Below are 27,406 nucleotides of genomic sequence, written 5' to 3' on the forward strand. Positions count from 1 at the left end.
GAGAGAGAGAGAGAGAGAGAGAGAGAGAGAGAGAGAGAGAGAGAGAGCGCATTTTACCATTGGAGGCTATACTCAAATTTGTTTTGACTGGCTTGTTCATATTCTTTTGGCAAATCCAGTTTTTAATTAAAAGTACCTTGACCTGATTCCTGTTCCTTGAATTATTATTATATTGACCTTGTTGCTAGGGTTTCCAAGGACACGGCCTGCTCCTCGGATGAAAGCACCTTTACAAACATGACAGACAAAAGGTAGTGCTCACACTTAAACAAACACGGAGCGATTCTCTGTTTAACTCCGAGCTCTCTTGGTAGACCAATATGTCACGGCCTAATTTTAGATTAGTTTGCCTGCAATCAGTCTCTGGTTTAGTATACACACTGCTTTCTGCCACGTTTTCATACCAATTGCAGGATTTTTTTTTTTTTAAAGAAAGCAGCAAGCATGAAAACATTTTAAATCTAAGCCTGTATAAACACCAGATTTGTTGTTTAAAAGCTCACTGTACTTGGAGTCTTGAAGAACAAGCTGAAAAAAAAAAACCTTGACAAGCAGGGTAGGGGCTGGGGGCTGTAGTTCACTGCTACCACATGCACGATGAATGGGTTTCATCTACAGTTCCCGCAAGGGGGTGGGGGTGTGGGAATCTCAGTTCATTTCAGAACTGTTTTTTTAATACAATAATTAAAATCCTTCATTTTGTCTTTTCTTAAATGAGAACCCAGGATCTCTTCGTAGTAATAAGTAATGGCTATATATAACAAAAATTTAGTTGTCGTTGACAGAGTGAGTAGTAGAATTTGGGAAGAAAGTGAAAGAACAGAGTGAAATATTCCCTAAAGGGGGTGTGGGGGGGAGGAGAAAATAGAAAAAGACCTGATCACTTGAATAAGTTTAGTAAGTGGGCTATATTTCACGAGTAATTCTCTAGTGAGGCTCTATACTCCCCCTCACCTCTCCACCCCAAAAAAGCCAATGAGGAAAAAAAGAAAACAACGGTTGGGCCTCAGCGATTCCTGACCAATCCACTTCTTAGTAAACAAGGAAGGCATGGGGCACGTCCTCTAGGGACTAAGAAACCACCAATTCTCCTGGATCCTGCTAAGGTCTTCTGTCTCTGCCACTAGTTGGGGTCAAATCCGTTAGGGCAGGGGACAAGGAGCCCGCCTTAGGATGAACGGGGGATCTAACGTTGCCCTGTTTGTAACAGGCGGGGTGCCGCCCCATGGGGATCGCAGGGTTTACGCCGGTTGCCTCTCTCTAGGGTCAGGACAGGCTACAGGGGGGCGTTTGAAGGTCCAGAGGTGGCGGGTTGGAGACCGGGACAAGGGGCTGGGGACAGGGCTTCCCGGCCTGAGGGATCAGCCCTGCCTGGGCGCGGTCCTTCCTCCCAGACCACTGACTGTGCCCGCTCCCTCGCGCCCACCCCGGAGTTCTCGGTAGAGCCCGCTCGCGCGGCCCCTTCCCACCCGCCGGGAACCGTCCGTCACCTGCCGGCGCTGCTGGGCAGCCGCGCCCCTGGCCCCGCAACCTCCGTAGCCCCGACTCCCGCGGCGGCTCCCGCCCCGCCCGCCGCTGCCTGGAGACCGCGGCCAACACCGCACCGCTCGCTCGGGGCCGCGGGCTCGGCGGCGCGGGGGACTCCCGGCTCGGGATGCTCAGGTCTAGCCACTCCGACTCCGCGGAGGAGGAAAGGCGGGGAGAGAGCCCTGCCTCCGTGATGCTGCTGGGGTAGGCAGAGACCTACACCCCAAGGAGAAAAGAGCCAGTTAGTGAATAGAAGGGAGGCAAGAAGACACAGGAGGAGGCCGGAGGGAAGAAAACAAATGGTCAATTAGCATTTGCCCTTTATTGGAGAGGAACTTAATTCGGTAATAATCAGAAGAGGGGGGAAATTAAAGCCACGCAGGAGAGCACACTCACCACCCGGGCATCTTAGGGCGAAAAGTTGGCCATGTGTTGGTGATACCACCAACCTCTGAGTCTCAGCACTCAGGGGGAGTGGCTGGAGGATCAGGAGCGTGAGATCCTGCCTCAAAAAGCCACAACATCCCGGAAGGAACAGCGGGTAGAGAAACACACCAGTTTCGAGGGCCAAGTGTAAAAGACTGTATGGATGAAGGACTCTCAGGTGTGGGAACTGGAGGCATTTTGGGGTTGACATTGTCTGAGCTATGAAGGCTCTCCTTAGTTCCCAGCAATCTCACCCTGAAGCATTCACACGAAGGAAGCATGTCTTTTTATGTATCTTTTTGTTGTTGTTTTTCAAGACAGGGTTTCTCTGTGTAGTCCTGGCTGTCCTAGAACTCACTCTGTAGACCAGGCTGGCCTCAAACTCAGAAATCCGCCTGCCTCTGCCTCCCAAGTGCTGGGATTAAAGGCTTGTACCACCACTGCCTGGCGTTTTTATGCATCTTGACCGCTTAAATCTGAAACATCCTACCAGGGCTCATGGGTTTGAACACCTGGTTCCCAAGCTGGTGGTGGTTTTTGTGTGATTGGGTGTCTGGTTTGCAGGTGGGTCACTGGGGCTGGCCTTTGAGGGTTAGAGCCCATTGCTGAGTTCTCCTCTTTTTCCCCCAGTGATCCATGGCTTATGCCATGCCCTTAGATTTGGCTATGCCTTACCCACCTCGATGGACTGAAACCTTAAGCCGAAATTATCGTCTCGCTGTCAGGCATTTTGTCACAGCTACGAGGAAAGTATCTCACAGGGCATCCAAGTGTGGAGAATGTGGTAATATAAAAATTAAAGACAAGTTTACTGAATTTCTCCTGGGTTTGTAGGCACGCACACAGCAAAACCAAAACTTTAAAAGGAAAAAAAAAAAAGCCAAGTAGGAATTTATGTAAGATTGGGACTGTGATCAGCTCCAGAAGGAAGACTGCTTTTGACACAGTATTTCTTTTTCTTTTCTTTTTTTTTTTTAAGATTTATTTATTTTATATATCTGAGTACACTGTTGATGTCTTCAGACACACCAGAAGAGGGCATCAGATCCCATTACAGATGGTTGTGAGCCACCATGTGGTTGCTGGGAATTGAACTCTGGACCTCTGGAAGAGCAGTCAGTGCTCTTAACCAATGAACCATCTCTCCAGCCCCCAGCACAGTATTTCTTGACTTTAGTGGTCGATGTTCCTTTTAAATACTTCTTTAAGACATACATTTGTAGTGTGTAGGATGTCTCGCTGTCAAAAAAAAAAAAAATATTTTCGGGCTGGAGAGATGGCTTAGCGGTTAAGAGCACTGACTGCTCTTCCAGAGGTCCTGAGTTCAAATCCCAGCAACCACATGGTGGCTCACAACCATCCGTAATGAGATTGGATGCCCTCTTCTGGTGTGTCCGAAGACAGCCAGCGACAGTGTACTCATAAATAAAAAAATAAAGTGTACTCATAAAATAAATAAATAAATAAATCTTTAAAAAAATATTTTCAATTACAAAGAAGAGACATGCTGGAAATTATATTCACATTACAGACATAAGCAGATCTGAATAACTACCTTTCAAGGAGCAAGATGTCCACAGACCGGCCGCTTCGCTAATAACAGAAGACAGGGAATTGGAAAGCAACCTCATTACTATCTTACCACCTTTCAAACTGGTTCTTATTTATAGCTGATCTTCCTCCTTTGTTTTGACAGCAAGGACCTTTCCGATACATGCACAGTGAGACCCTGTCCAGTGACAAGGTAAAAAGGAGCTATCCTCAGTGTTGGTCTCATTCTGCCCACTCTGTTGCACAACTTAGCATCACAGGAACCTCAAACATTTGGAGGAAACCCACAATAAATATTTATTCTCTAATGTGGCTTCCGGGGGTGAGCTATTCCTAGGAATCAGGCGAGAACCGTTCACACCCACCCACCTTCTCAGCCACTGGTCAGCGCGGATCACTCCAGCAGCTACTGGAAGAGACACACCACCCTCTTAACATAGAACCCCTGAGTTTGGACCCACCTCCCTCCTCTATATAACAGCTATCCGGCTTATGCTTTTATGTAACTAAAGGAGTAAGGAAGGTTGGAATGCTAAGTACAAATGACAGGCTGTACCGGGAAGTCAAAAATGACGTCTTGTTCTAACCGAGAAAATTTGATATGAGGCTATATTATGGAGAGTTGAAAGGGGGGACACACTTCTCACGGGTTCGGTGACCATGGGAAGTGTCTCTGGCCTTTACTGCTGGGGGAGCCCAGGGATGAACCTGAAATCATTCTCCTTGAGAAGCCAGGAGCAGGGCTGCTTGGAACAAGGATCTAGGCCTCTGAAGGGGATGAGGAAGGACCGTCAGAGCTGGCTCTGGGAGGAGCAGAGTGGGAATCAGGTGCTGCTGCTGAAGCATGCTGATCTACGAGAGGAAGGGAAGGCTCTGTCAAGGGGGCAACAGAAAGACAGAACGGCAGTCCCTGTTCCTCCTTCACCCTGACCACCACCACCAGGAGAGCCAACAAGAAACCTGCTGGGAAAGGATAAATATGGCTTGCTGTTGTGTTTGCCTGCTAATCACAGTCTCTCTTCTCTCTCTTCTCTCTCTCTCTCTCTCTCTCTCTCTCTCTCTCTCTCTCTCTCTCTCTCTCTCTCTCTCTGTATGTGCGCGCGTGCGTGCATGGATGCGTGTGCTGTTTGTAGGTGATTATTTCTGTGTCTGCAGGTATGGAGGAAGAAAGAGACAATAGAGTCCCCCTGGAGCCAGAGTTGCAGGTGGCTGGGAGTTCTTGGATGTGGGAGCTGGAAACAGAACTCCAGTCCTCTGTGAAGACAACATACACTCCTAACTGCTGAGCCAGCATCCCTCCAGCCCTGAACTTTCTTGTCTTAAAAAACAAAACAAAACAGACAAGACCTATTGTTTCATGGAGCCAAAAGACCCTCGGCAGAATTATTTTCTTTTTTTAAAAAAAATATTTTCTCTTCTTAAATATGAATACAGTTGTTCAGTTTGTTTCCTGGAATTTAGGCTTTTCTAGGAATTAAGTAGGATGACTTTAAAAAGGAAACCCATAGGCTGGGTGCTGCATTTGGGGAGAACACAAAGCCATTTTTGCTTCCTGTGACTAGGTTTTAGGAGGAGGAGACATGATGAGAGAAATTAACATATTTCAGCCCTGATAACAGACCTGCTCATGAGTGAATTACAGGAAGGAAGAGGGCTTCTTCTCCCTTAGAAGGTTCAAGATGGTTAAAAAAAAAAAAAACCCAACCAACCAACTGCGTTTCATCTAGATCAAACTACCTTTATGAATATAGCAAATTACCATGACTTCAGCCAGAGGGAGTGATGGGAGATTATGCTGTTGGGTTAAATTAGTGGGCTCATTAACGGTCAGCAGTTCAAACCACCTTCTTCATCTACGGGGGTGGGGGGTCTCGTGACTTCAGGATACTCGGCCTGTTGGATGGTTGTCATTTTCTCTGTTATCTTCACCAAATAACAGATGGTGTGGGTGATTAGCACCACTCTGAGGTAAGAGTGCTTCCTTCTGGATTGTTTTGAAACTGTTGGTGGCTTCATGGGTGACTGGCACAGAGACACTACAAAATGATGACAAGCCAGATCTAGTTGTCTTTGCACACTGAAACTCCCTTGGAAAGCAGGGTACCTGGCTCACTCCCTTTCTCTCAGGCCCCTACAGCTTCACTCTTCCCAAAGTTCCATCCTGAAGACAAAGCAGGTGGCCATGCATGTGTGAGTAGAAACAAGTAGAGCTTCAGAGAGGGGTGTGGGAGCACCTGCCTAGGAAGGAGGCAGTGCCCCACATAGATACCCCTGAATGGATGAGACAACTGGCACACAGCAGTGTGCACGTCAAAGGCTTCCACACAGAGGGGCCACACACTGAGGTGGCAGAGCCCATATTTAATGAGCGGAGACAGAAGCACACAGAGTTGGAGCTTTTTCAGGAGGAGGACATCCTAAGGACCAAGGGCAGTGTCGGAACTGGGAGATGACCTCCACGCAGGGAATTGATAAATTGGCAAATACATTGGGGATACAAAAACATCTCTCAGAGGATGGAATTATGAATACAGAAGGAGAGACTCTAGTTCTAGCTCATGGTTTCAGTAGACTTAAATAGACACCAACACGCACACACACATACACATTACATGTATATAAATAATCCAAACTTCTGCCCGTTGAGGGGACCCAACAATGATGGCACCCCAAAAGCAATGGCAACCATCGCAAGTCCTGGCTTCTAAATGCCAGTGTCGGCGTTGTTAGAACGCAGACTCTCTTTGTAAGTTCTTGTCATCTCCCCACAATCAGCCAAGCCTCTCTGGGACAGGGTTATAAGGCTGTGCCATGCTGTGGCCTTGCACCCCATCCCCCTCAAAGCTGTAGGGTCCTGTCCAGTACCTGGCTCCTTGTCATGTAGTCTGTGTGAGACCAACTCATATAGTGTAGAACTTGCCACTGGCCCACCAAAGCACAAAGGTTAGATATCTGCTTTGTTCAAATGATCTCTCCGAAGGTACACCCCTCCTTCCTTCAGGTCCCCCAACAGTGGCTATCTGTTTTCCCTATAAGCTATTCTTTTGCATTCCTTCCCTCCCCAAAGCCCAATCTTGTCGCCAATGTTTGTAAGGCCTTCTCTCCTAAGGAAGCTCGTTTCTGAGGGGGCAGCTGGTCTCCGCTTCCTTTCTTGCTGTTTCCCATGCCTCTGTAACTTAGAACACCCACTAAACAGGACTAGGACTTCTTAGAAAGTTGCTGATTTCAGGGCTGGTACTGGGAATGTTTGAATGTCTAGAACAGAAAGCAAACAGGGTGCCTGAAGCTGGACACATGTCTGCCAGGAGGACAGAGAAGCTGGTGTCCACAGTTTGACTGTGAGATTAGCAGTGGATCAGTTTGTAAGTCACAGATTACCACCCACCGAATAACAGAGGGAACCAGAATCTAAGAAAGTACAGGCCTAAGAAAATAAGTGAATGGCTTTGAAGTTTAATGAAGAAAACAACAAGCAAAATTTAGAAGTAAAATACTTAAAGGAGAATGGCTTAGTTTACTTAGGGTTTTACTGCTGTGAACAGATACCATGACCAAACCAACTCTTATAAGGATGACATTTAATTGGGGCTCGATTACAGGTTCAGAGGTTCAGTCTGTTATCAAGGTGGGAGCATGGCAGCGTACAGGCAGGCATGGTGCAGGAGGAGCTGAGAGTTCTACCTCTTCATTTGAATGCTGCTAGGGGAAGACTGACTTCCAGACAGCTAGGATGAGAGTCTTAAAGCCCACACCCACGGTGACAGATCTACTCCAACAAAGCCACACCTCCAGATAGTGGGCCAAGCATGTTCAATCCATGATAAGGAAGAAAGTAAGTTTGCAGTGAAGATCTCCAACAGTACCACATGAACCACACTGAGCATTATAAATCAAGTGGGATAAATAGTACACAAGAAAGAACATCTAAGCAGACTTCCTTGAGAGCCCAGTATAAGTGTAACTTGAACCTGATCTCAAAGAAACATTGGACAAAACCCAGCTGAGAACTCTGCTGTATGAAATAATTACCCTGTATTGCAAACACCCAAGTCATGAAAAGAGAAACAGATATGTCACTCCAAACAGACAGAGGTGAAGATGAAATGAGAAGTTAACTGGGGTCATCAGGACAGTTGGGACAATAAGAAAAGTTTGATTGGTGTCTGCCTTAGTCACAGTTCTATTGCTGTGAAGAAACACTGTGGCCAACATAACTCTTATACAAGAAAGCCTTTAGTTGAGGGCTTGCTCATAGTTTTAGAGGGTCGGCCCATTATCATCACGGTGAGAAGCAGACTGCCAAGGTGCTAGAGCAGTTGCTGAGAGCTTTACCCCTTGATCGGCAGGCAACAGGAAGAGAGAATGAGGCAGAGCCTGGTTTAGGATTCCTCGAAGCCCATCCTCGGTGACACTCCTTCTCCAGCAAGACCACACCCTCTAATCGTTCCCAAGCAGTTCCACCAACTGGTGACCAAGCATTCAAACATAGGAGCCTGTGATACCCTCATTCCAACCACCACAGCATCCAAGGACCGTGAGTGGAAAACAGTGATACTGCTTCCCTGACTTAGACGTTTGCTTTGTGGTGATATGTGTCTTTCTTGGGGGTAATCAGAGGGTTTAAGGTGTGTCGAGCACCAGGCCCACTCACTCACAAGTAATCGAGGAAGGTTCTCTATGCTGTCTTTATACTTTGCTATAGTTTTGTGATCATTAAATATATATGTAAAAAAAAATCATCACTGGGATAGGACCAGGAGCAGCTGGTGTCTACAATAGCACATTCACGATATAGGTGTGTATATGTATTTGTTTGTGTGGGGGGGGTGGGTGCAAGCACGCACAGGTGTGTGCATGTAATACTTGCAAGCTGGTTTCCTCAGATCTACCTAGTGAGAAATGCTTCGTTTCTATGAAATCAGAATTTGCTATATCCTCTAAAACTCTAAATTGATTTTTTTTTTTTACAAAAAAAGCATTATCAGTCATTTTCATACAGATAATCAGTAGGTACAACAGCCTCTAAAAGAACGCACTCCGGTCTTTATTAAAGTTCCGGAAGCTACTCATGAATTCCACAGTCTGCCAAACCAAAGTCACAGTTTCCCTCTGTCCATGCACTGCTATGGTGTCATGAGGTTAAAGGTGGCCTGTCAGGCTAGCTCACAGTTTGTAAGGAAGCCTCTTGGCAGTTGAATCCAGCTCTTGTGTCGAGAGTTGTGGATCTCTGGGTCGTCATGTCCACAGCAAGGTGAGACATCCCACTTTCCTCCGTCGCCTCTTCGGAGAGACCGTCTCGAAAGCAGGCTGCTGGTATCTCAGCTCTCCTTTGGGTACTTCTCACGCTTAAGTTCTTCTTGACCAGAAGAAAAGATTTTTAAACCGATTCAGAGAGTTCCACTCCAACCCCATATCTAAAAACTGCTGCTTCCTTCGAGGTCACATACTCACTGGTCACTTTGACCCTGAACCAAAAGACTTAGCGGAGTCCTCCCGCTCCGAGGTAGTGTCAGTCATAATAGGTTCTTTCTACGTTTTTCTTTCAACGAGGAGCTTTCTGTCTGTGGCTTGGTCCTCGTGTGGCTGCCCTGGCTCAACGGACGCTGTCTTGAATTGTACTCGATGGACATTTTCTTTTTTTTCAGGTCACTGTACTTATGATCCTTTCCAGGGCCTGATGCTGCTGCCCTGAAATCCTAGCTTCTAATGCAGGGAACACTACACAATACTCTCGGGGACACGACTGTGCTTGCCTTCTAGCCTCCAGTGCTGGGCACTCTTCTTTGTTTTGGCTCCCGAGTATAACCGAGTGATGTAGTTCATGCATCGCTTAGACTGGGAAGCTGAAAGAGAAGCACAGGAAAGATGAGTTTTGAACAGCACTGCATCCAAGTGTTTGAAGCTCCTCGGAGGTCATGTTTTAGTTATAAAACCTAACCTACAGCAATCTGGCATATGTGAATGCTCTGAATGCATTGGTGTGCCTTATTCGGGAGGAAAAAAAAGCAACTTGTATTACATAAGCAATATGCTAACCGAACAGAAATAAAATACCTAGCTGCAGAAAATAACACATCGCCTTCAGCAAAATCACATAATAGAAAATAACAAGGCCCGTGGGAAATACTAGGTCGGGGGTCGAACTCTCAAAGCCTGGAGCCTGAGATGGCCTCAGACGCTGATCTTTTGAAAGCATAAAACACTGTGTCTGCAAGTGTTGGACCTGAGGCCAGGAGGCAATGAAGACTACGCTAATTATCTTGACTGTCAACACGATTGGATTGACAAACATCTAGAAAGATCAGTAAAGCACGGTTCTGCGGGTATCTGTTGTTTCTAGTGAGGGTGAAGTACAGCTCACGTGGGAGAAGCACCAACTGACAGGCAAGGCCCAGAGGAGCCCAAGGGAGAGCAATGAGGAAGCCAGTGAGCAAAGGAGCTCTCCCTCTCCAGCTCTTCCTGGCTGCCATGATGTGAACTTCCGCATTCCACCACACTCTCCACACCGAGGTGGGCGGAGACCCTTGAAAGTCAGAGCTAATATAAGAAGAAAATGGAAATCTGAGCCCAGGAGAAAACCCTTCTATGAAGATGAACCATGCTCCCCACGTTGTCTTCTGCCTGCACAGGGACCCCTGAGTGCAGGCGTCCATTTCAAGTTTTCTCAAAATGAAACCACAAGGGTGTTGGCTTATTCAGCGCCTGGGGTGAGGGCTTTCCTTTCTCTGCTGAAGTTCACGATTCCCTTGCCACTGTTTTACACTGTTTGCATCAGGAGAACACCACAAGCATCTACACAAATCATACGGATACAGGTGCCATTCACACGCCAACAGACAGTGGGTGGTTTCCACACATTGACCCATTGTGTGGTCACTGCGTCTCATTTCCTACTAGAAGCCTGTTTCACACTCAGAAGGTCAAAATGAAACAAAAAGGCTCGGGTGTTTTAAAAGATTAGCTCCTCCTACAAAAACCCTCAGTCAAAGAAACAGAACCAAGCAGCAAAGCTCAGTGCGTTTCTTGAAACGCCTGGCAAGTATTAGTTAATTTACGGAGGGCGTATGGCAGGTAGAAGGTATAAAATTCTCGCCTTGCTTTTGACCCAGTTTCTGCCTACTAGATTAAAAAAAAATCAGGAATACATGTATACGTGTGCAGACCCATACTCCCATCCGTCAGCCCATGCCCACACACTCTCCTTCCCCTTTTAGAGAATTCTTTTCACTCTTATTTTGCTGAAAGCATTGCAACAAAGTCATCCAAAGACCCCCAAATATTACTCTTTGGATCAATTAGGCCTTGAATTGATTTGTTCAACGAAAATTTATCAGACATGCCATTTGTACCAGGCTCCGTGATAGACTTCAAGGACGCAGAAAGAATTAGGTTGTTTACTGCCTGACCCATAACACATGGGGTGATATGGAAGGTGCCTCGTTGACTGAGGTTTTGTGTAGGTGCTATGCATCTCAGGCCACATAGTGACCCTGAGTGTGACATCAACGTCAGAGCTGGCCTTCCTAAAGCGGAAGACCTGCTACTGCATGAATTTAACCATTTAAAGGTAAGCTTCCTTGAATAGTATAAATCAAATGAACCTTTGTCAAATCCAATCAAACTTTGATTCTGTTCCCTCCCGACTTTTCCTGAGGTGATTCCACAGACAACCTTCGCTGTTTAAGTCTCAGACCACACACTGGACTCACCCTGGCTGCTATTCTCCTGGGAAGACGTTTCTTCATTGTTGGATCTTGATCTGTAGCTTTCTAGAGCTTGCTCCGAGATTTCACTTTCTGCCAGAAAAGAAAGTCAGGTTACTGATTTCGGACATCACAGACAGCATTAGAGATGGGTGTCAGGATATGGTGACAGCCTGTCATTGCTGAGCTGTCATGCCCTCCTGGGCCTCATGTATCCGTTAGCTCAATATGTCATCTTACAGTGTTTCCGGTGTACCCAAGGGCCCTGTGTAAGGGATGAAATCAAAAGACGGCAGGACAGCAGCAAGCACTGTCCTTCAACAGAATGATGGTGGCCAATCATCAGTGAGAGACTCTGAAAAAATACTATGCCATTTGCCTCCTGCACAAATGGAACATGAGACCCTGTCTCAGCTTGTTTATATGTATTTATTTTATGGTCAAGTGATTGTTTACTTGATTCGGTGAGTGTACAGAATGTTGGGTTTTCCTTATGGCCTTTTCATGCAGATTGTGTTGGTTTGAGTAAGAATGACCTGCATAGACTCACAAACTTGAATGCTTAGCCATCAAGGCTTGCAACTGTTTGGGAAGGATCAGAAGGCGTGGCCTTGCTGGAGGAGGCGTGTTTCCGGTAGTGGGATTTGAGGTTTCAAAAGCCCACACCAGGCCCAGTCTCCTTCTCTACCCGTGAATCAAGATGTATAAGTCTTAGCTATTCCTCCAGCACCGTGCCTGTCAGCTTGCTGCCACACTCCCCACCATGTTGATAATGGATTAATCCTTTGAAACTGTAATCAAGTCCCCAGTTAAATGCTTCCTTCTATAAGTTGCCTTGGTCATGGCGTCTCTGCATGTAAGTGTCATTGTAGTTTTCTCGTGTTTACCGCCCACCATCTCTCTCTATTACCCACCCCTTCAATCTCTTGTCTCCTCCCATCATTCCTCCCAGGCTTCCTTCTGCTTTCTTGTCATATACATTCTCTTCACATGAGAGAAAACACATGCTATCCGTCCTCCTCTCATTGCCCATTCTTGGTCATCTCCTTGGGCCTGTCCACAATGAGTTATTTCTTATCCAGATAAGCTCGTACTAAGCTATCAAGAATGATTCCTTTAAGTCAGAGATATTCAAAGATGCAGTATTTCGAGTCATTAGAAAGAATTTTCTGTTACCAGAGGCCTTGGGCCATAAGTAACTAAATCAGCTTTGTCCAGCAGCCCTGTAAGCCAGGTCATTTAAAATTCTTTAACAGTTACAGTAAAAAAAAAGGGGGGGGGGGAGAAATCAATTTCACAGTATATTTTAGCTAACTGGTATACCCCAAATAGCATATTATGTTTGGGTAGCTTATAGAGACTCATGGCAAGTCAGGTGCTTGACCTTTATCTTGTGGCTGTTGCAATGGGCAGTATAAGGCTAGATTATTAGTTGAGTCTGAAGAGAGAATTTCTTTAAAGTTAGTTTTTAAGTTTTTGATTTCTATATGATGTATTGGGATCATATTCCCTCTCCCCCCATTGCCTTTTCCACTGCCCCCCCCTCCACTCCTGCTGACCCTCTTATTTTCCTCAACTGGTCTCCCTCTACTACCACGTCTTTTTGTGTGTTTACAGCTCTTCTACAGGTTGTCAGAGCTGCTCTGTGCTCCCGATGCCAGCAGCCAGGCCACATCTAGAAGATGGCATTTTATGGCACACCCCCCCCCATCCTCCAGCATTTACAGTCTTCCCAACCTCATGAAGAAGAGCTTTCATCCTATACGTGTTTATAAAACAAATTTATAGAATTCATCTGAACAACTTCAAAAGTCACGTCGAGCTCTGTTGTGTGTTGAGTATATGTATTTTAACAGGGGTCTTCTATACTGTTTTCTCATTTTGATTTGTTTTTTACTGCGTCATTATTATGATTGCTATTATTTCGGTTTTGATGGTAACTCTTTCATTAGAACGCTTAGGGGGGAAATGACTGGTGTCTTATGGTGTCTTATAGTTTCTGTCTGTCTGATACTTTTCAACCATGTTTCCCGGGTATCCACGGCCCGTGTTTGTCAGGAAATGAATGATCGCTTATCGGAGAGACACCTTCACTGGTCTGCTTGCACAGTAGCTGAGAGAGGAGCTTCGGAAGGCAGTCTTTCCCTTGTCTAGTCAGCTGTCAGACACGTACAGACCTCCAGGGGTTCTCTGTCCACTTACCCTTCTTCCAGACCACATGTGCCTTACGCAGCTTCATGATGAAGAGCTGAACGATGATGAAGAGGATGAAAATGAGGAAGGACACCAGCGTGAGCAACAGGATGCCACTCTTCCTCCTGGCCAGTCCTGTATGCTGGGCACTGGCTTCTGTAAGGAGAATGAGAGAGCATTAGGCAGTATGGGTTTTGGTCATTGTGGAACGAGATGGGTAGTTTTTGACTTTCTTTCTCTACTTTTTTTTTTTCTTTCTTGAGATAAGGTCTCTATGCAGCCCTGGCCAGCCTGTAACTTGCTATGTAATCCAGGCAGGCCTTAAATTCACAGGGACCAACTTGTCTCTACCTCCTTAGCACTGGGGTTAAATGGCATGTGACACCACACATGGCCGTGACACTTAATTTTAACCCACAGCCTGACAATGTGTAGAATCACCTACAAACAGGTGACCTCAGTGAGGGAGTGGCTATATCGCCATGGCCTGCAGGAATGTCTGTGGGAAGAGTCTTGACTACATAACTTGAATGGGACGACTCAGGCCATTATGGGTGGCACCATTCCCTAGGTTTGGGTTCTGGACTGTATAAAAGCAAAGAAAGTGAGCTGAGGAACAGGCAGGCAGGCATTCCTTCTCATTCTGCTCTGAATTACGAATGCAGCCAGCTGGTTCCAGTTCCCGCCTTGACTTTCTCATAATTAAAGACCATAACCTGGAATTGTAAGCCGAATAAGTTCCTTTTCCCTTCAAGCTGCTTTTGTGAGGATGTTTTAACATAGCTATGGGGATGCAGCCAGGACAAATATGCACACACACACACACACACACACACACAGACAAACATCCATATCTATATTACTTGTCCAGTGCAGTATGGACCCAAAGCCAGCTCAGCTCATTAGACGGGCCAGATTTACCCCGGAAGTCATGCACTGTTTGCTCTTCAGTTCCCTGAGACAAGCAAATGAGCAACAGAGACAAAGCGACCCCATAGATGACTTGAAAAGTTGTTTTTTAAAAAATGACACAGATATTTAATTCCTTTTTTCCATTTCTAGAGAAAGCACACAAGAATACTGACTTAAATTATAGTCTGGGAATTTTAAGTAGCTATGAGGAATGCCTGTTCAGCACAGTGTGGCTCAGTATCTGAGGAGACTATTAAGGGGTTTGGTAAAACCTATCCAAATAAAACAAAATGCCATATACCCTGACTAGGTTAGATGCGGTCCTCGTAAAGGCACTGGAGAGACACTTAATGAGCTATTGAAAATCATATCAAACTAGTATGTAATTTTGCCCAGTGTCCTTCACCTCAGCCAACAGGCTCAGGATCAAGGAACGGTGGCTACATGGAGAACAGAGGACTTGAACCTGCCTAGGACATAATCCCTAGGCCCTGGGGAATCATTTTCTCTTTATACAAATGAATACATTAAAAAGGCAAACAAAAGCTAACTTCCAGAACCATGTGCACTTATAGAATGGTATGTCTAGGAATCCAGAGACAAGCGTGGACTCCGAGGCTGCATACATCAGGGAAGCTTTCAGTAGACTTCAGCCTTGAAAGGGAAGTAAGACCATTAGGGTGAAGCCTCTCCTTATGGTGGGGTGGGAGGATAGACAGGGCAGGGCTATTGAGACAGGATGACATCTTCAGAGCATCATGAAATGTGCAGGGGCTTTCTAGATGCAGGGACGCAGAGGTAGGTATCAGAGTTCACCTTATGTGGAAGAAGGGCTTATCTTGTATGTTTCGGATTATAGGAAGCCAGAAAGGTTCTCAGAACACAAGTGTACAGGCAGCAAGGCTATGTTTCCATGGCGCTAAGCCTGGACCAGAAGAAGAGCTGAAGCCATAGGATGATTAGGGCCTATATTAAGGGAGTGACTATGATCATATACAATACACCTGGAAGAGAAGACTCGAGAACCATTGGCGGCTACTTGCGTGTGCATGTGTGTGCATCTATATCTATCTCTACACACAGAAAGAAGGGTCAGGAGTATATGATGCTTTGAACAAACTTTTTGTGGATAAGGTTGCTACTTGAATTTTTAGAAGTGTTGAGCTTAGGGGAGAGGACATTTGACTAAAGGCACAGAAAGAATAGAATGAAAGGGCCGGTAAGATGGCACAGCAGACAAGGGTGCTTGCCACCAAGCCTGGTGACCTGAGTTCAATTCCTGGGACACACATAATGAAAGGGATGAACCAGCTCCTAAATGTTGTCCTCTGACTTCCTTATACATTGCGTGACCCCTGTCACAAACAAATCATTCACTAAGTAAATAACTGAAGAAACAAATCGGCAATCATGTAGTAAGCTTTTAAAAAAAGGAACATGGAATGGAACGGAGACTGATATAAATAGAAATATGGAACTCAGCAGGGTGGTGGTGCCGTGCGCCTTTAATCCCAGCGCTTGGGAGGCAGAGGCAGGCAGATTTCTGAGTTGGAGGCCAGCCTGCCCTACAGAGTGAGTTCCAGGACAGCCAGGGCTACACAGAGAAACCCTGTCTCGGAAAAACCATATGTATATAAACAAAGACAAGGTGAAGCAGTGAAATTGAGAATTTAAGAACCCAGAGGAGGAGTGGAAGAGATGGCTCAGCAGTTAAGAGCACTGGCTGCTCTTCGAGAGGACCCGTGTTTTATTCTCAGTGACTACTCTGTGGTTCACAACAGCCCGTAACTCCAGTTTCAGGGGATCCAGTGTCCCCTTCTAGCCTCTGTGAGTACCAGGCACACATTTGGTATACATAACAGTATTCATGGGCACTCACACCCATGAGAAAAAAATCCTTTTAAAACAAAAGAACCCAGAGGAAGAAGTAGGGTTAGTTAAATAGGTTAGTAGAGATGCGGTGGTTAGCAAAAATAACAGGACTCGGTAGTAGATTAAGGAAATCAAGAGACGAGTCAAGATGGGACAAGGTAGCAATTCATATCTCATAAGGGTAGAAGCTCAAGGAAAACACGGACTGAAAAAGACCACGGGACACACGACCGGGAGGTCAAAATATCACAACGTCTGTTCTAAATGCAGTCGATGACACTCACCAGTGGTCAAGCCAGGGTCGTGAGTGGCATGTTCTTTCTCTTCCTTGTCAGTCTCTGGTACACTGGAATTTTCCATCACTGAGACTAAGATGAGAACAAGACATGGGATATCACACATACGTGACTCATCCTGTAACGATTCCAGCTTGACCATGCCTCTAAACCTCCTGCTGACATATACTCGTCATGTGATGATGTGGACATGTGGCCCTTTAAGAGAAGTTTAGGTCCAGGAGGCTTCACCCACGTGAAATACTAACGCTAGCTATTCCGTGAGAACAAGTTCCTTAAACAAATGTATTTATTTTGCGTGAATGGGTGTTTTGTCCGTAGGTCTGTCTGTGCGTTATAGTGATTGCCAAGTACCTGAGGAGGTCAGGAGAGGGTGTCAGACCCCCTGGAGTTACATTTGGTTGTGAGCCACCTTGTGAGTGCTGGGAATCAAACCTGCTCCAAAAGAACAGCCGGTGCCTTTCACTGAGCCACTTCTCCAGCCCAGACCAAGTTCATTTAAGGAACTGGTTTTGCTCTCTAACTCTCTCTTTTTATACTATACCAGGCAGGCCCTCGCTAGCTGTGGCTTCTTGATTGACAGACCTCGATTTGAGGTCACCTTCTCCATCATCCCTCCCCCACCCCCATAGCCCATGCTGACCCGGAACTCCTCATGTAGACCAGGCTGGCCTTGAACTCACAGAGTTCTTCCTACCTCTGCCTCTTACGTACTGGATTTAAAAGTGCCCACCATCATGCCCAGCCTCCATCTTATTTTTTTGAGATAGGTTCTCTCTCACGGAACCTGCTAAACTGGATGTTCAGTGAGTCTTGAGGCAACACCCATCTCTGTCTCTCCGGGGCCGAGGTTAATGTAGCTGCAGGCTCTTACAGGGGAACTAGGGATCTGAACTCGGGTCCTCATGCTCGTGCAGAAAGCACTTTACCCACTGGGACATCCCCCAGCCCCTGTGATAGGTTGTTCTAAACTATGGGTACCCTACCATACCGCAGAATACTAGAACTTAGTCCTCATCCCTAACTGCCCTCTGACCCTCATTATCCAACCTCCTTCCTCCCGACCTTCCCCATCCCACCCCTTCTGAGTTTCTACTAATAATAGCTACAGTTCTATTCTCTTTTACTCTAGGACAACATTTTTAGCTCTCACATATGAGAAAGAACATGCAGCTTTTGTCTTTCTGTCTGTCTTGTTTTGCCAAGAAGTAACAGTTTCTCAAAAACAACAACAACAACAACAACAACAAAAAGTCATAAATGGCCAGACCCCGTTGGTTTTACTGATAAAGGCAGCCTTTTAATGAACATTTGGTGTGGACTCAGAGTGTTGGTATCTCCCCTTGACCCCGAAAGATTTTTGAGCAGTTAGCAAAGAGCCCAGTCCTGCCGCAACTGAGTAGCAGAGTCAATAAGAAAATTCTCAGTTTCTAATTTGGGAACCGTCAACCAAAGTCATCATTCCGAGCTTCCTCTCTGTGTGAGAATGGTTAGGGAGAAGGTCCGTAGGATGCTTCAAAAGAACCACGGAGGGACAGGGATCGCATTTGGGGAGACATTTGGGTATGGAGGCGCGCGAGGCAAGGCTTTTAGCCACAGCAAAGCTTTTACTGGTGTATTAGAGTCTCAACTGCCAATCTAAAGTCTGGATGTCCCGCTTTTAGAAACGGGATGAATTGTGCAGTTTTTGTAGGTGAGCAGCAAGGGAGCTTTTCTGGAGTTCTGTTTTGTTTTTGCTCCCAATTCCCTCTTCCTCGGCTGCAGGGTTTTAATCTGCACAGCGCCACCCTGTGGCCCCGAGGGGGAATGAAGCCTCCTGTCCTCTAAGCAGAGATTATTAACAGCAATGCAATCACAGAAATCGAAAGCTGGAGAGAATATTACAGACCATGTCTGTTAAATCCTACACTGGATATGAAAATGCGGAGCAGAAAATTGAGCTGTTCAGTTGTGGTACCAGGTAATTTAAAAACAACTGGATTCTAAACACGCTTACAAATATTGGATTATTAAAGCAAGGATGTGGCTGCCCCACTTCATAATGTTTTCAATTTCCACCACTCTTTTAAAAAAATGTATAGCACATATTGCATTTTTCAGTGTTTAAAACCCCAAACATTCACTTTTCAATATTATTCAGGACACAGCGTTTTTTGTTTTTGTTTTTTTAAAGTGATCTCTTGCTCAAAACTATGAACATGAGAATGACCCCATAACCTTTATCCTAACAGATGGAATTATTATAGATAGAGAATATGCAGGAATGCATACCTTCCTGAGGGAGGCTAACCATTGTGCTGAAAACACCAATAAACTCACTAATTCGTGCATTCACTCATTCACTCATTCACTCATTCATTCATTCATTCACATGCCTGCTTGTTCTGCATTTCCTGAGTACCTATTATTGCCACCCAGAATGCTGCATAAAATTAAGTGAACTACATGATAATTTCACCCGAGTTAACTAGTTCATTCATGATCTAAAATACAAGACTTTCTAAATCTTCTTATAGCTCTACCCTGTCAAAAATGACTCATGTCCTTAACAACCAAGTGCCTTCAAAGGCAAGCGAGCTTATTGTTATTGACAAAACTTCTGTACCCAGCTCCTATTTCTGTAGGAAGGAAATCTTTATGTTAGGAATGATTCACATAGAAAACCAAGAGCAAATATCCTCCTAAGTGACTTTAGCCCTGACTTTATCTCAGAGGGAATTCACTCGCCACAGTTATATGCACAGGTGTGTGTGTGTGTGTGTGTGTGTGTGTGTGTACTTAAACACCTCCAGCTAAAGATCTCTGAAGTTCATAGGGCCCTGTGACACCAAGCTCATGAAATAAGAATTCTTGATCTGATGCTATCCCAGGACGCCACAAAACTGGACCCAGTTGGACAGAGATCTAATGCAGTCTTCAGAAAAATAAATCTAAAGGCAGAGGACACGGTTTAGTGAGTTAAGTACTCAGAATGCAAGCATAAGGGCTTGAATTTTGTTACCCATAACTCATATGAAAGTCAGACACAGCGACACATGCCTGTAAATGCCCCCCCCCCCACCACCACTGCACCGGGACACAGAGACAAAAGGATTCTGACAGGTTTCCTGGTCAGCCAGTCCAACCGAATGGTCAGCTATTAGTTCAATAAGAGATCTTGTCTCAATCAATCAACCAAGCAACTAATCAACTAACTAATCAGCCAACTAGTCAACCAACTAATCAACCAACCAACCAACCAACCAGCCAGCCAATCAATCAGAAACAGGCAGAAGGAGTGACTGAGGAAAGAAATTCTTACATCAACCTTTGGTTTCCACACATGTATACAAATGAGTGCACTCACATGTAGACACACATATACATACATGAGTTTTTTAAAAACGCTCTTTAAATGTAAGGTTAAAAATGTACAATCCCAACCAGATTTTGAGGTTTCCGTTACTTTGAGACTTACCCGTGCTCGTGGACGGCTGGAGGGCTTGGGAGGAGTGAGAGCTTTGCTCAGGGGCGTCTGAAGTTGTTTCTTGATCTGCAACTAAAAAGGGGGAAAAACAAAACTCTGCTACCACGGAGATCAGCTTCAGCCACATTGTGCTCTGTGTTACTGCACACAGAACCTGCCTGCTACCCACTTCTGAGGGTTGTGCTAAAACCTGGAGTCCAGCACTTTGTGTTTCGGATCTTGCCCCTGCTGCTTGCCCATCTGCCAGGTGACCTGGCCGGAGCACAGCATGCTGGGGCCCCTGTGTGCAAAGACACTTGACAGCACCAGGCAAAGGTCATTCCCTCTGCACAGACCTATCGGTTTCTGTCTGTCCATCTGTATATGGATATTTTCCTATAGGAAATGCACTTCCATATCACTGACCCGTTTCTCCAGTTGCAGATCGAGCCGAATCTCAATGCTACTACCTACAGGATCCTCAGTGATCTGAGCAAAATGCTTAATTTATGCAAATGCTTCATTTTCTTTATTGTGAAACATAGTTGCTAGCTTTTACTTCATTTGCCTGTGTGTGTGTGTGTGTTTGTGTGTGTGTGTGTGTGTGCAGTAATAACTCCACTCATATAAGGTGCTTAGTACAATGCCTGTTTACTAAGTAACATAAAGAAATGTTAGTGGATATTTCCAGAGAATCAGCTTAGCTCGTATTCAGAAGTTCTCTCAGTGATGGCCTGTGACCTCAGAGCCATGTGATTAAATTAACCCTTTCCGCCTTTAAGTTGCTTTCGGCAGTGTTTTATCCCAGCAGCGTGGAAGCGAACTAGGGCAATATTGCAATATTAAGCTAAACTAAAGAAGGTAAACATAATTATCCTTCTTACCCAAATCTTCAAACTGGAAGGGGACAACCAGCTTCCTTCCTTGCAAGCCCTTGTGCTGGACAATGCAGTGCACGGTTGAGTTTTTCCCGTATGTTCGGACTATGAGCGTGCTGGTGGTGTTACATATCTTCCCATCAGTTTCAAATTCGTGGTGAAGTTCACCTACACAGTAATTTAAAGAGACAGGAAAGGTTATGGCTATGGAACTCTACTGGAGAGTTCACACCGCAAGCAGAACTGCAGTCTAACACTAAGTCAGCTGCCTTGTGTGGGTTGGGCGTGGCCACAAGGACAAGCAGCATACAGTGAGTCAAGGAAAGCGGGCAAGTTTCCACAAATGCTTTACTACCGTGGGTGGTGGGGGGACGACAGTCTAAGCTTACAGTGGTTGCACAAGAAGAGTAACTTAATGTCACAAAACACAAAGCCCCAAGAGCTAGAAAGGTTACATTAGTGAAGGAGTTTCGTAACAAAGTAGATTTCTGATGGACTGGAAGACAGCTCTGAGTCTTAAGGCTTTTCTATTTAGGACTCCATTTAATGCTCAGTCTTCTTGACGGTGCACAGTCTCTCACGGCATTAAAGGGGAGTTAGCAAAGGCAACATGTACTGAAATGTCAGCAAACAGTATGGAAATGTTCCCCCTCCAATCACAATTAGTTATTCTGTTTCCAGAAAGATAGGTTCCTTATTTTTATAGTATGAAAAACATTTTTAATGCGGGGTTCAGAAAGTAGTCCAAACTGGCCTGGGACTCATCCCGTTGCTCAGCCTGGCCTCAAACACATGACCCTCTTGCTCCAACTTTCAAGACACTGGGATTGCATGTACAACCCACCACTCACGAATCTCAGAACATCTTTATCTGTCTCTCTGTGTGTGCAACACAGCGTCACATATACAAGGAAGGCTCTGTGTGTTTAATTATGGACGCTTCCTGACTTAAGCCCAGCTAGGACTTCTTACCCTTAAAATGTATAAAAGCACGCAAGTGCTCACTCATACGCACAGGCAATGGTTGTCTTAACTGCCCTCAGCACATAATTGAATATAATACACGCATTGCTCGGAAATTTGTTATGAAATATTCTTCGTAGTAGACAAGGTTGCTGTCTGGAAGGATACTGTAAGGGTTCAAAGTGTGTCTGAGGTTAAGTTAGAACATGAAGAAAATGCTCATAAAAATATCTCAATCTATTGTGAGGTTTCTTGGGATACAGCCACTTGGTAAGCTGAATATCTTGTGTACACAGTTAGTGTTCAACAGGTTTCCAGTTTTATAATTTTACGTGTCCAAGCTTATGCTCGGTGTTACACTTGCTTCAGGGACTTTTGTCGCTTTTAAAAGTATTATAAATAACTCATTTTATACTTCTACCATAATTTTTAAAAATATGATTTGAGATAGCCTTTTAACATTAGAGAAAATATTGGTTAATACAATGCAAATTTCTCTGGAGCAGAACTGATGTACAAAATGGTGTCTTTGGAGACTTTATGCCACCAGAGGGCGCTACAACACTTTAAAAAGCTCTTGGAGCTTTAAGTAAGAAAGGAAACAAAGAACCCTCTCTCTCTGCACTTACCGTAGATCTCCAGACCTTCCCCAAGCAGCCAGGTGATTTGCGGAGGGGGCTTGCTTCTCTCTGTGGAACATTTCAGCACAACGGATTTCTCTCCATTCTGCCTTCTGAGAACCAAAGCTTCCACAGTTGGCTGGATAGGAGTCACTAGAAGAAAATTAATTTTTTTCTGTGCTAAACTAGTTGTAGGTGTGCACGTGTGCACAGACAAGAAGAAGCCAGGTAGAGATTTCAAGCATACTCTTTCATTCCTATCTATCAAAGGCTTTGGAGGTCATGGATGCAGCTAGGCTGGCTGGCCAGCTTATGAGCCGTAAGGACATACCTGTCCCTACATCAGTGCTGGAGTTAGAGATGACTGCCCAGCTTTAATGTGGGCAGTGGGCATCCTAACTCAGTTTGAAAGGCTTGCATGGTCACTTCCCTGAATGAGGCAGCTCCCCGTCCACCTGGTCTGCGTATGTTGACAAAGGACATCACCTATAAATCTTAGGCTTTGCTGTAGGGTAATTATATAATCACAGGTCGTATTTCTTGCTTAACTTTCCCCAGAATCTGTTTGTGTTATGCTTTCAAAGCACCAAGTTGGCTGAAGTCAGGATGTCTGTTACTGAGTATGTGACGAGTTCCTTAGAATTCCCAAAGAGACTTTGTGAGACCAGCGGGCTGGGTGTGACGTGGCGCTATGCTTGCTTGCTGGCACGCGAGGGAGACCTGACTTTCAGTCCTGTTTCTGTCACCAGCTAGCTGTAGAAACTTAGAAAAATCCTCCAACTTCTCGGTCTATCGGCTGTAACACAAAGGAGTTGGCTTTTTAGCTCTAAACTTGCGTTAGTTTTTGCAAATAAAGGCAAACAAAGTGCATTTCTTAGGCCCTTCCTCACACCTAAAGAACGTTTTTGTCCTCAAGGACCTGCTGGTCTTTTCTCTTTGTACTTCCGCCTGCCTCAGAAATCATTTTCAGCTGATCATGCTTCCCTTTTCCAATTCTACTTTTGTTTTCATGGAGAACCACACTTGTGTGCATTTACTGAATCCATGAAGACACAGGGAAAGCGCTGACTAAGTCTGGGCAGGCTCAATATTACTCGTTGACACCACAGAGATGGGAAAGAGAAACCCTTACGGAACTATAGTCTGGCTGTGGACTTAGTTCTTAACCTGTGGGTCACGAACGATCCCTTTAGGGGTTGAACAATCCTTTCACAGGGATGAGTCGCCTAAGAGCATCAGAAAACACAGATATACACACTACGATTCGTAACAGTAGCAAAATAACAGTTATGAAGTAGCAATGACGTCATACGTCACTATGACGTATGAAAGGGTCACAGTGCTAGGGAGGTTGAGAACTGCTAAGTTAGAAGAGCATGCAGTGGGACTTAGACTCAGGGTAGAACATGTGCTCACCATGCTCAAAGCTCTGAGTTCAATCCTTAGTAACATCACAAGAAAGGCAAAAATGATCCCTCACTGGGCGCTCTGATAGGGGAGTGTGTACCGTGTTACAGCAGCCCAGAAGCTGTCTTCACCAGCCATGATGGCTGGGGATGTGCCCAGTGGTGGAAATACACAGTGGTCAAACTCTTTAAGGGCAGAGACCGTGCCTGTGTCTTTGAATCTCTAGAGTCTCATATGGTAACTAGCACATAATCACAGCCTATAAAACATGAATATTACTTCTTTTTTTTTAAATAATGGGTGTTTGTTTGTTTGTTTGTTTGTTTTTAGAGACAGGGTTTCTCTGTATAGCCCTGGCTGTCCTGGAACTCATTCTGTAGACCAGGCTGGCCTCGAACTCAGAAATCTGCCTGCCTCTGCCTCTCAAGTGCTGGGATTAAAGGCATGCGCCACCACTGCCCGGCGTGAATATTACTTCTGTTTAGTTTCCTGAAAACAAAATCTAGTTGATGCCCAAGGCAAATATATTAGTTTACTTTTGAATCTAGAACGTGACACACACACACATACACACATACACACACACGATCTCTTTAGTTTTCTCTCAATACAAGATGGCAGACATGCCCTCAGAAGCTCCTGTTACAGGTAAAACTTTTTAAAATCAAAATACTAAGTTTAAAAATGGTACGTGGCAGAGCTGGAGGGATGGCTCAGTGGATAAGAGAGAATATGGGACCTGTGTTTGGTTTGTAGCACCCATGTTGGATGGCTCACAATCACCCGTCAGCTCCCCTGGAGCTGTTTGGTTGTCTGAGCTTCTTCTGGCTTGTCGGGGCACCCACGTTTTATCCACACACAGACAGAGACAGACACACCATTGAAAATAAAATAAATCTTATAAACAATAAGTCGTAACTTTAAAGTGGGCTGGGGGGTGGGGAGGTGGCCCAACAGAGCGAAGTTCATGCTACCAAGTCTTGAGTTCAATCCCCAGGATCTATATGGTGCGGGGGTGGGGTGGGGGGGGAAGGAATGCTTCCCTTACAAAGTTGTGTTCTGACTTGCGTGTGAGCCCCATGGCAATGCTAATCCTCAAATAAGCTTTCTAAAATAATCAATCAACCAATCAATAAAATGGGAGTTACCCTGCTGGGAACATACCTAACACGGTCACTCTCACTTGCTTCGCCTTCACGGAACTCCCGTAACGTAAGCACGTATACACGCCTTCCTCTCGTAGAGTTACATTGGACACGCTCACGGAGAGTTCTGTAGCCGAATGGTGAAGAAGCCGGTATTTGGAACTTTTTAAGGCTGCACAAAGAGGCAAAAAGAAGCTATTCTGAGGAAAACTCACAGGAGAACCTGCCTCTGCTTCCCAGTGCCAGGATACGAAGGATGTGCCTGGATACCTGGGTTCTATTGCTTTAATGAACGCCCTGCTGTGATTTGCTTCTTTGAAACCTGATGTACCTGCGGTTTGTCTTGTCACAACAAATCTCAGCAACAGGAAAGAAATTCATCAGCTGAGTGCCTTCAATATTTAATTTTTAAAAAATGTCTATTGCTATTTGAAGATTCCTGTGGATTTTGACATAGTCCTTCCAGGGTTTTGGCCAGTAGTACAAGAAAGCAAGCTCAAATAGTATTAACCCAACATGGAGGGTTCCTCTTCATTTTATTTTACCTACTGACCTGAGAATTTCACATAAGGTAAAAGATTCCTGGGCAAAGCAGAGGCTTTGTCTGGAAAGAGTGAGTTTGTTGATTTTCTTTTTAATCTGTTAAAGGCGCATAATTTGCACAGTGTAAACAGAGTTAAAGGCCAAGGAGGCCTGTGCCTCTTGGGTCCTGATGCCTCTTCAGCTGGCACTCTAGGTTTTCAGCCTCATCTTTGCTGGGAATGGAACCAAGAGTTCTTTGTTGTGGGCCTGTAGCGAGAGGTGGGGCGGGATGTTTAGTGCACACCCAGTCGCTACCTTCCAGATCCCAGAGCCCGCACCCCACTCCCGTCTTGGGACAATTTCAGCAATTCTCAGACACTACCAAATGCCAGCCAGAGGGTGTGATGACTCCACCTGGTGAGTCTTTCCCGTGGATCAAGAGTTTTTGCTGAAGAAACCTCAGGATGTCTAACTTCTCATTCTCCCAAAGAGAAACAAAGGAACAAAAGTTTTTGCGAGAACTATCCCTACTCAAAGTTCACTTCTAACTTTTCTCAGCGTGTATCTACCTAGCCTATTGGACTATACTATGAACAGCCGGTAAAGCTTATGACAATCTATTTGACTATTCCATATTTACTGTACCAATTAAACAGAGTCGACAAAGCATATCTATAGAGGAGGGGTTCTGTGAACACAAATATACTTTGATGATTCTGATTTTCTCAAGTACTTGACATCTGGGGTTATAAGAGATATCTAATGGCCTTATTATGAGAGAGTCTTTGGTAAATTCCTGTCCATGGTCTAAACGATCTGTGAAGTTTCTCCCCTTCTCTCTGTCTCAAGCCCACACCATATACTTTATATGTGACCTGGAGAAGGCCTTCCCGTTCTCCTAAATACTGTGCAGTCTGCCAATGGCCTTTGCCTAGAAATCTTGGTCTGAAGTCCAACAGGGGAAGACAATGTGCTGGCTGGGTAATGTGATCTTGCTGCTGGTTCTAGACAGGAGGTGATGTGTCAGTGCCACCAGGAAGGTCCACTGGGGGCAGCCTGCTGCCTGCGCATGGCTTTGCTGTGGGTGTTTCCTGGTCACTGAGAGTCAAAAAGTGACACGGGGGTGGGATGTTGGCGTGGAAAAGTACTTTGTAATGTGAGCCCCCTTTAACAACCTTTCTAATGGGGTTTCCATTTCAGACTTCCTGTCTCCCCCAAAGCAGCCCTGTGTCACATAACAGGCTTCCGAGGTGTGAGTCACGTGTAACAGTGGGTGGCCTGAGCCCACCCCTTTGGGTGACTCATGTGGGCCTTCTGTCCCACTAACCTGCCCCAGTTGGAAATCCCTTAGGTTGAGGTTTGTCATTTTCTTCCCACGACCCCACTTACCAGGATGCTGATTTAAAAATATGGTGAACCCCGAGGGAGCCAGCCACTGGAGAGAGGCGTTTCTTGTCAGAGAAGTAACACAGGTTAGGGTGAGGGTCTGGCCTTCCTCTACCATGATGCTCTCCATGTTCAGAAAGGCTGCAGCGGAGGGAAAGATCAGGGAAGGTCAGGCAGGGTGCATACGTGTATGAGGTGTGGCGGGAAGAAGATAACCCCAGGCACTCAATTCTCTCCTCTGTCAAGTGAGTTCCACAATTTAACTCAGGTTGTCAAACCTGGGAGCAAGCGCCCTGGCAGCAAAAGCCGTCACCCAGCCCCCAAAAAGAGATCTGTGGCTTCGTTTACAGATGAGTGACCCCATCTAGCTCAAGGTCACAGAGGTCAAGGGACTGGAGTCAGGGTGTAGACTTCAGTCCACACCTCTGTAGCTACATAGACCTATCATAGTGACGAACCCCCCTGAACACAGCATTCATGGCCTCAGTTTACAAAATGGGTGACTTACAAGTTCAAGTATTACATAGCCTGTCTATGAGCCTGTGTGTGTGTGTGTGTGT

At 45.4% G+C, this 27,406-nt stretch overlaps 2 protein-coding genes across 2 annotated transcripts in view; both read right to left on the reverse strand.

Annotated features, from left to right (window-relative positions):
* Jhy (junctional cadherin complex regulator) overlaps positions 1-1,977 on the reverse strand; it is a 56,115-nt gene extending 54,138 nt beyond the window's left edge. Inside the window, exon 1 of the mRNA XM_028755813.1 lies at positions 1,924-1,977. Coding sequence (XP_028611646.1) covers positions 1,924-1,934 — 11 coding nt within the window. The 5' untranslated portion in view covers positions 1,935-1,977. The remainder of the gene's footprint in view (positions 1-1,923) is intronic.
* A 6,477-nt stretch (positions 1,978-8,454) lies between these two features.
* Crtam (cytotoxic and regulatory T cell molecule) overlaps positions 8,455-27,406 on the reverse strand; it is a 27,804-nt gene continuing 8,852 nt past the window's right edge. Inside the window, exons 2-10 of the mRNA XM_028755830.1 lie at positions 26,850-26,987; positions 24,958-25,110; positions 22,396-22,539; positions 20,810-20,971; positions 19,938-20,018; positions 16,469-16,552; positions 13,410-13,556; positions 11,214-11,300; positions 8,455-9,347 (exon numbers count right to left, since the gene is read on the reverse strand). Coding sequence (XP_028611663.1) covers positions 9,223-9,347; positions 11,214-11,300; positions 13,410-13,556; positions 16,469-16,552; positions 19,938-20,018; positions 20,810-20,971; positions 22,396-22,539; positions 24,958-25,110; positions 26,850-26,987 — 1,121 coding nt within the window. The 3' untranslated portion in view covers positions 8,455-9,222. The remainder of the gene's footprint in view (positions 9,348-11,213; positions 11,301-13,409; positions 13,557-16,468; positions 16,553-19,937; positions 20,019-20,809; positions 20,972-22,395; positions 22,540-24,957; positions 25,111-26,849; positions 26,988-27,406) is intronic.

This window comes from Grammomys surdaster, unplaced genomic scaffold (genome assembly GCF_004785775.1).
Source record: "Grammomys surdaster isolate TR1022 unplaced genomic scaffold, NIH_TR_1.0 126086, whole genome shotgun sequence".
NCBI lineage: Eukaryota > Metazoa > Chordata > Mammalia > Rodentia > Muridae > Grammomys > Grammomys surdaster.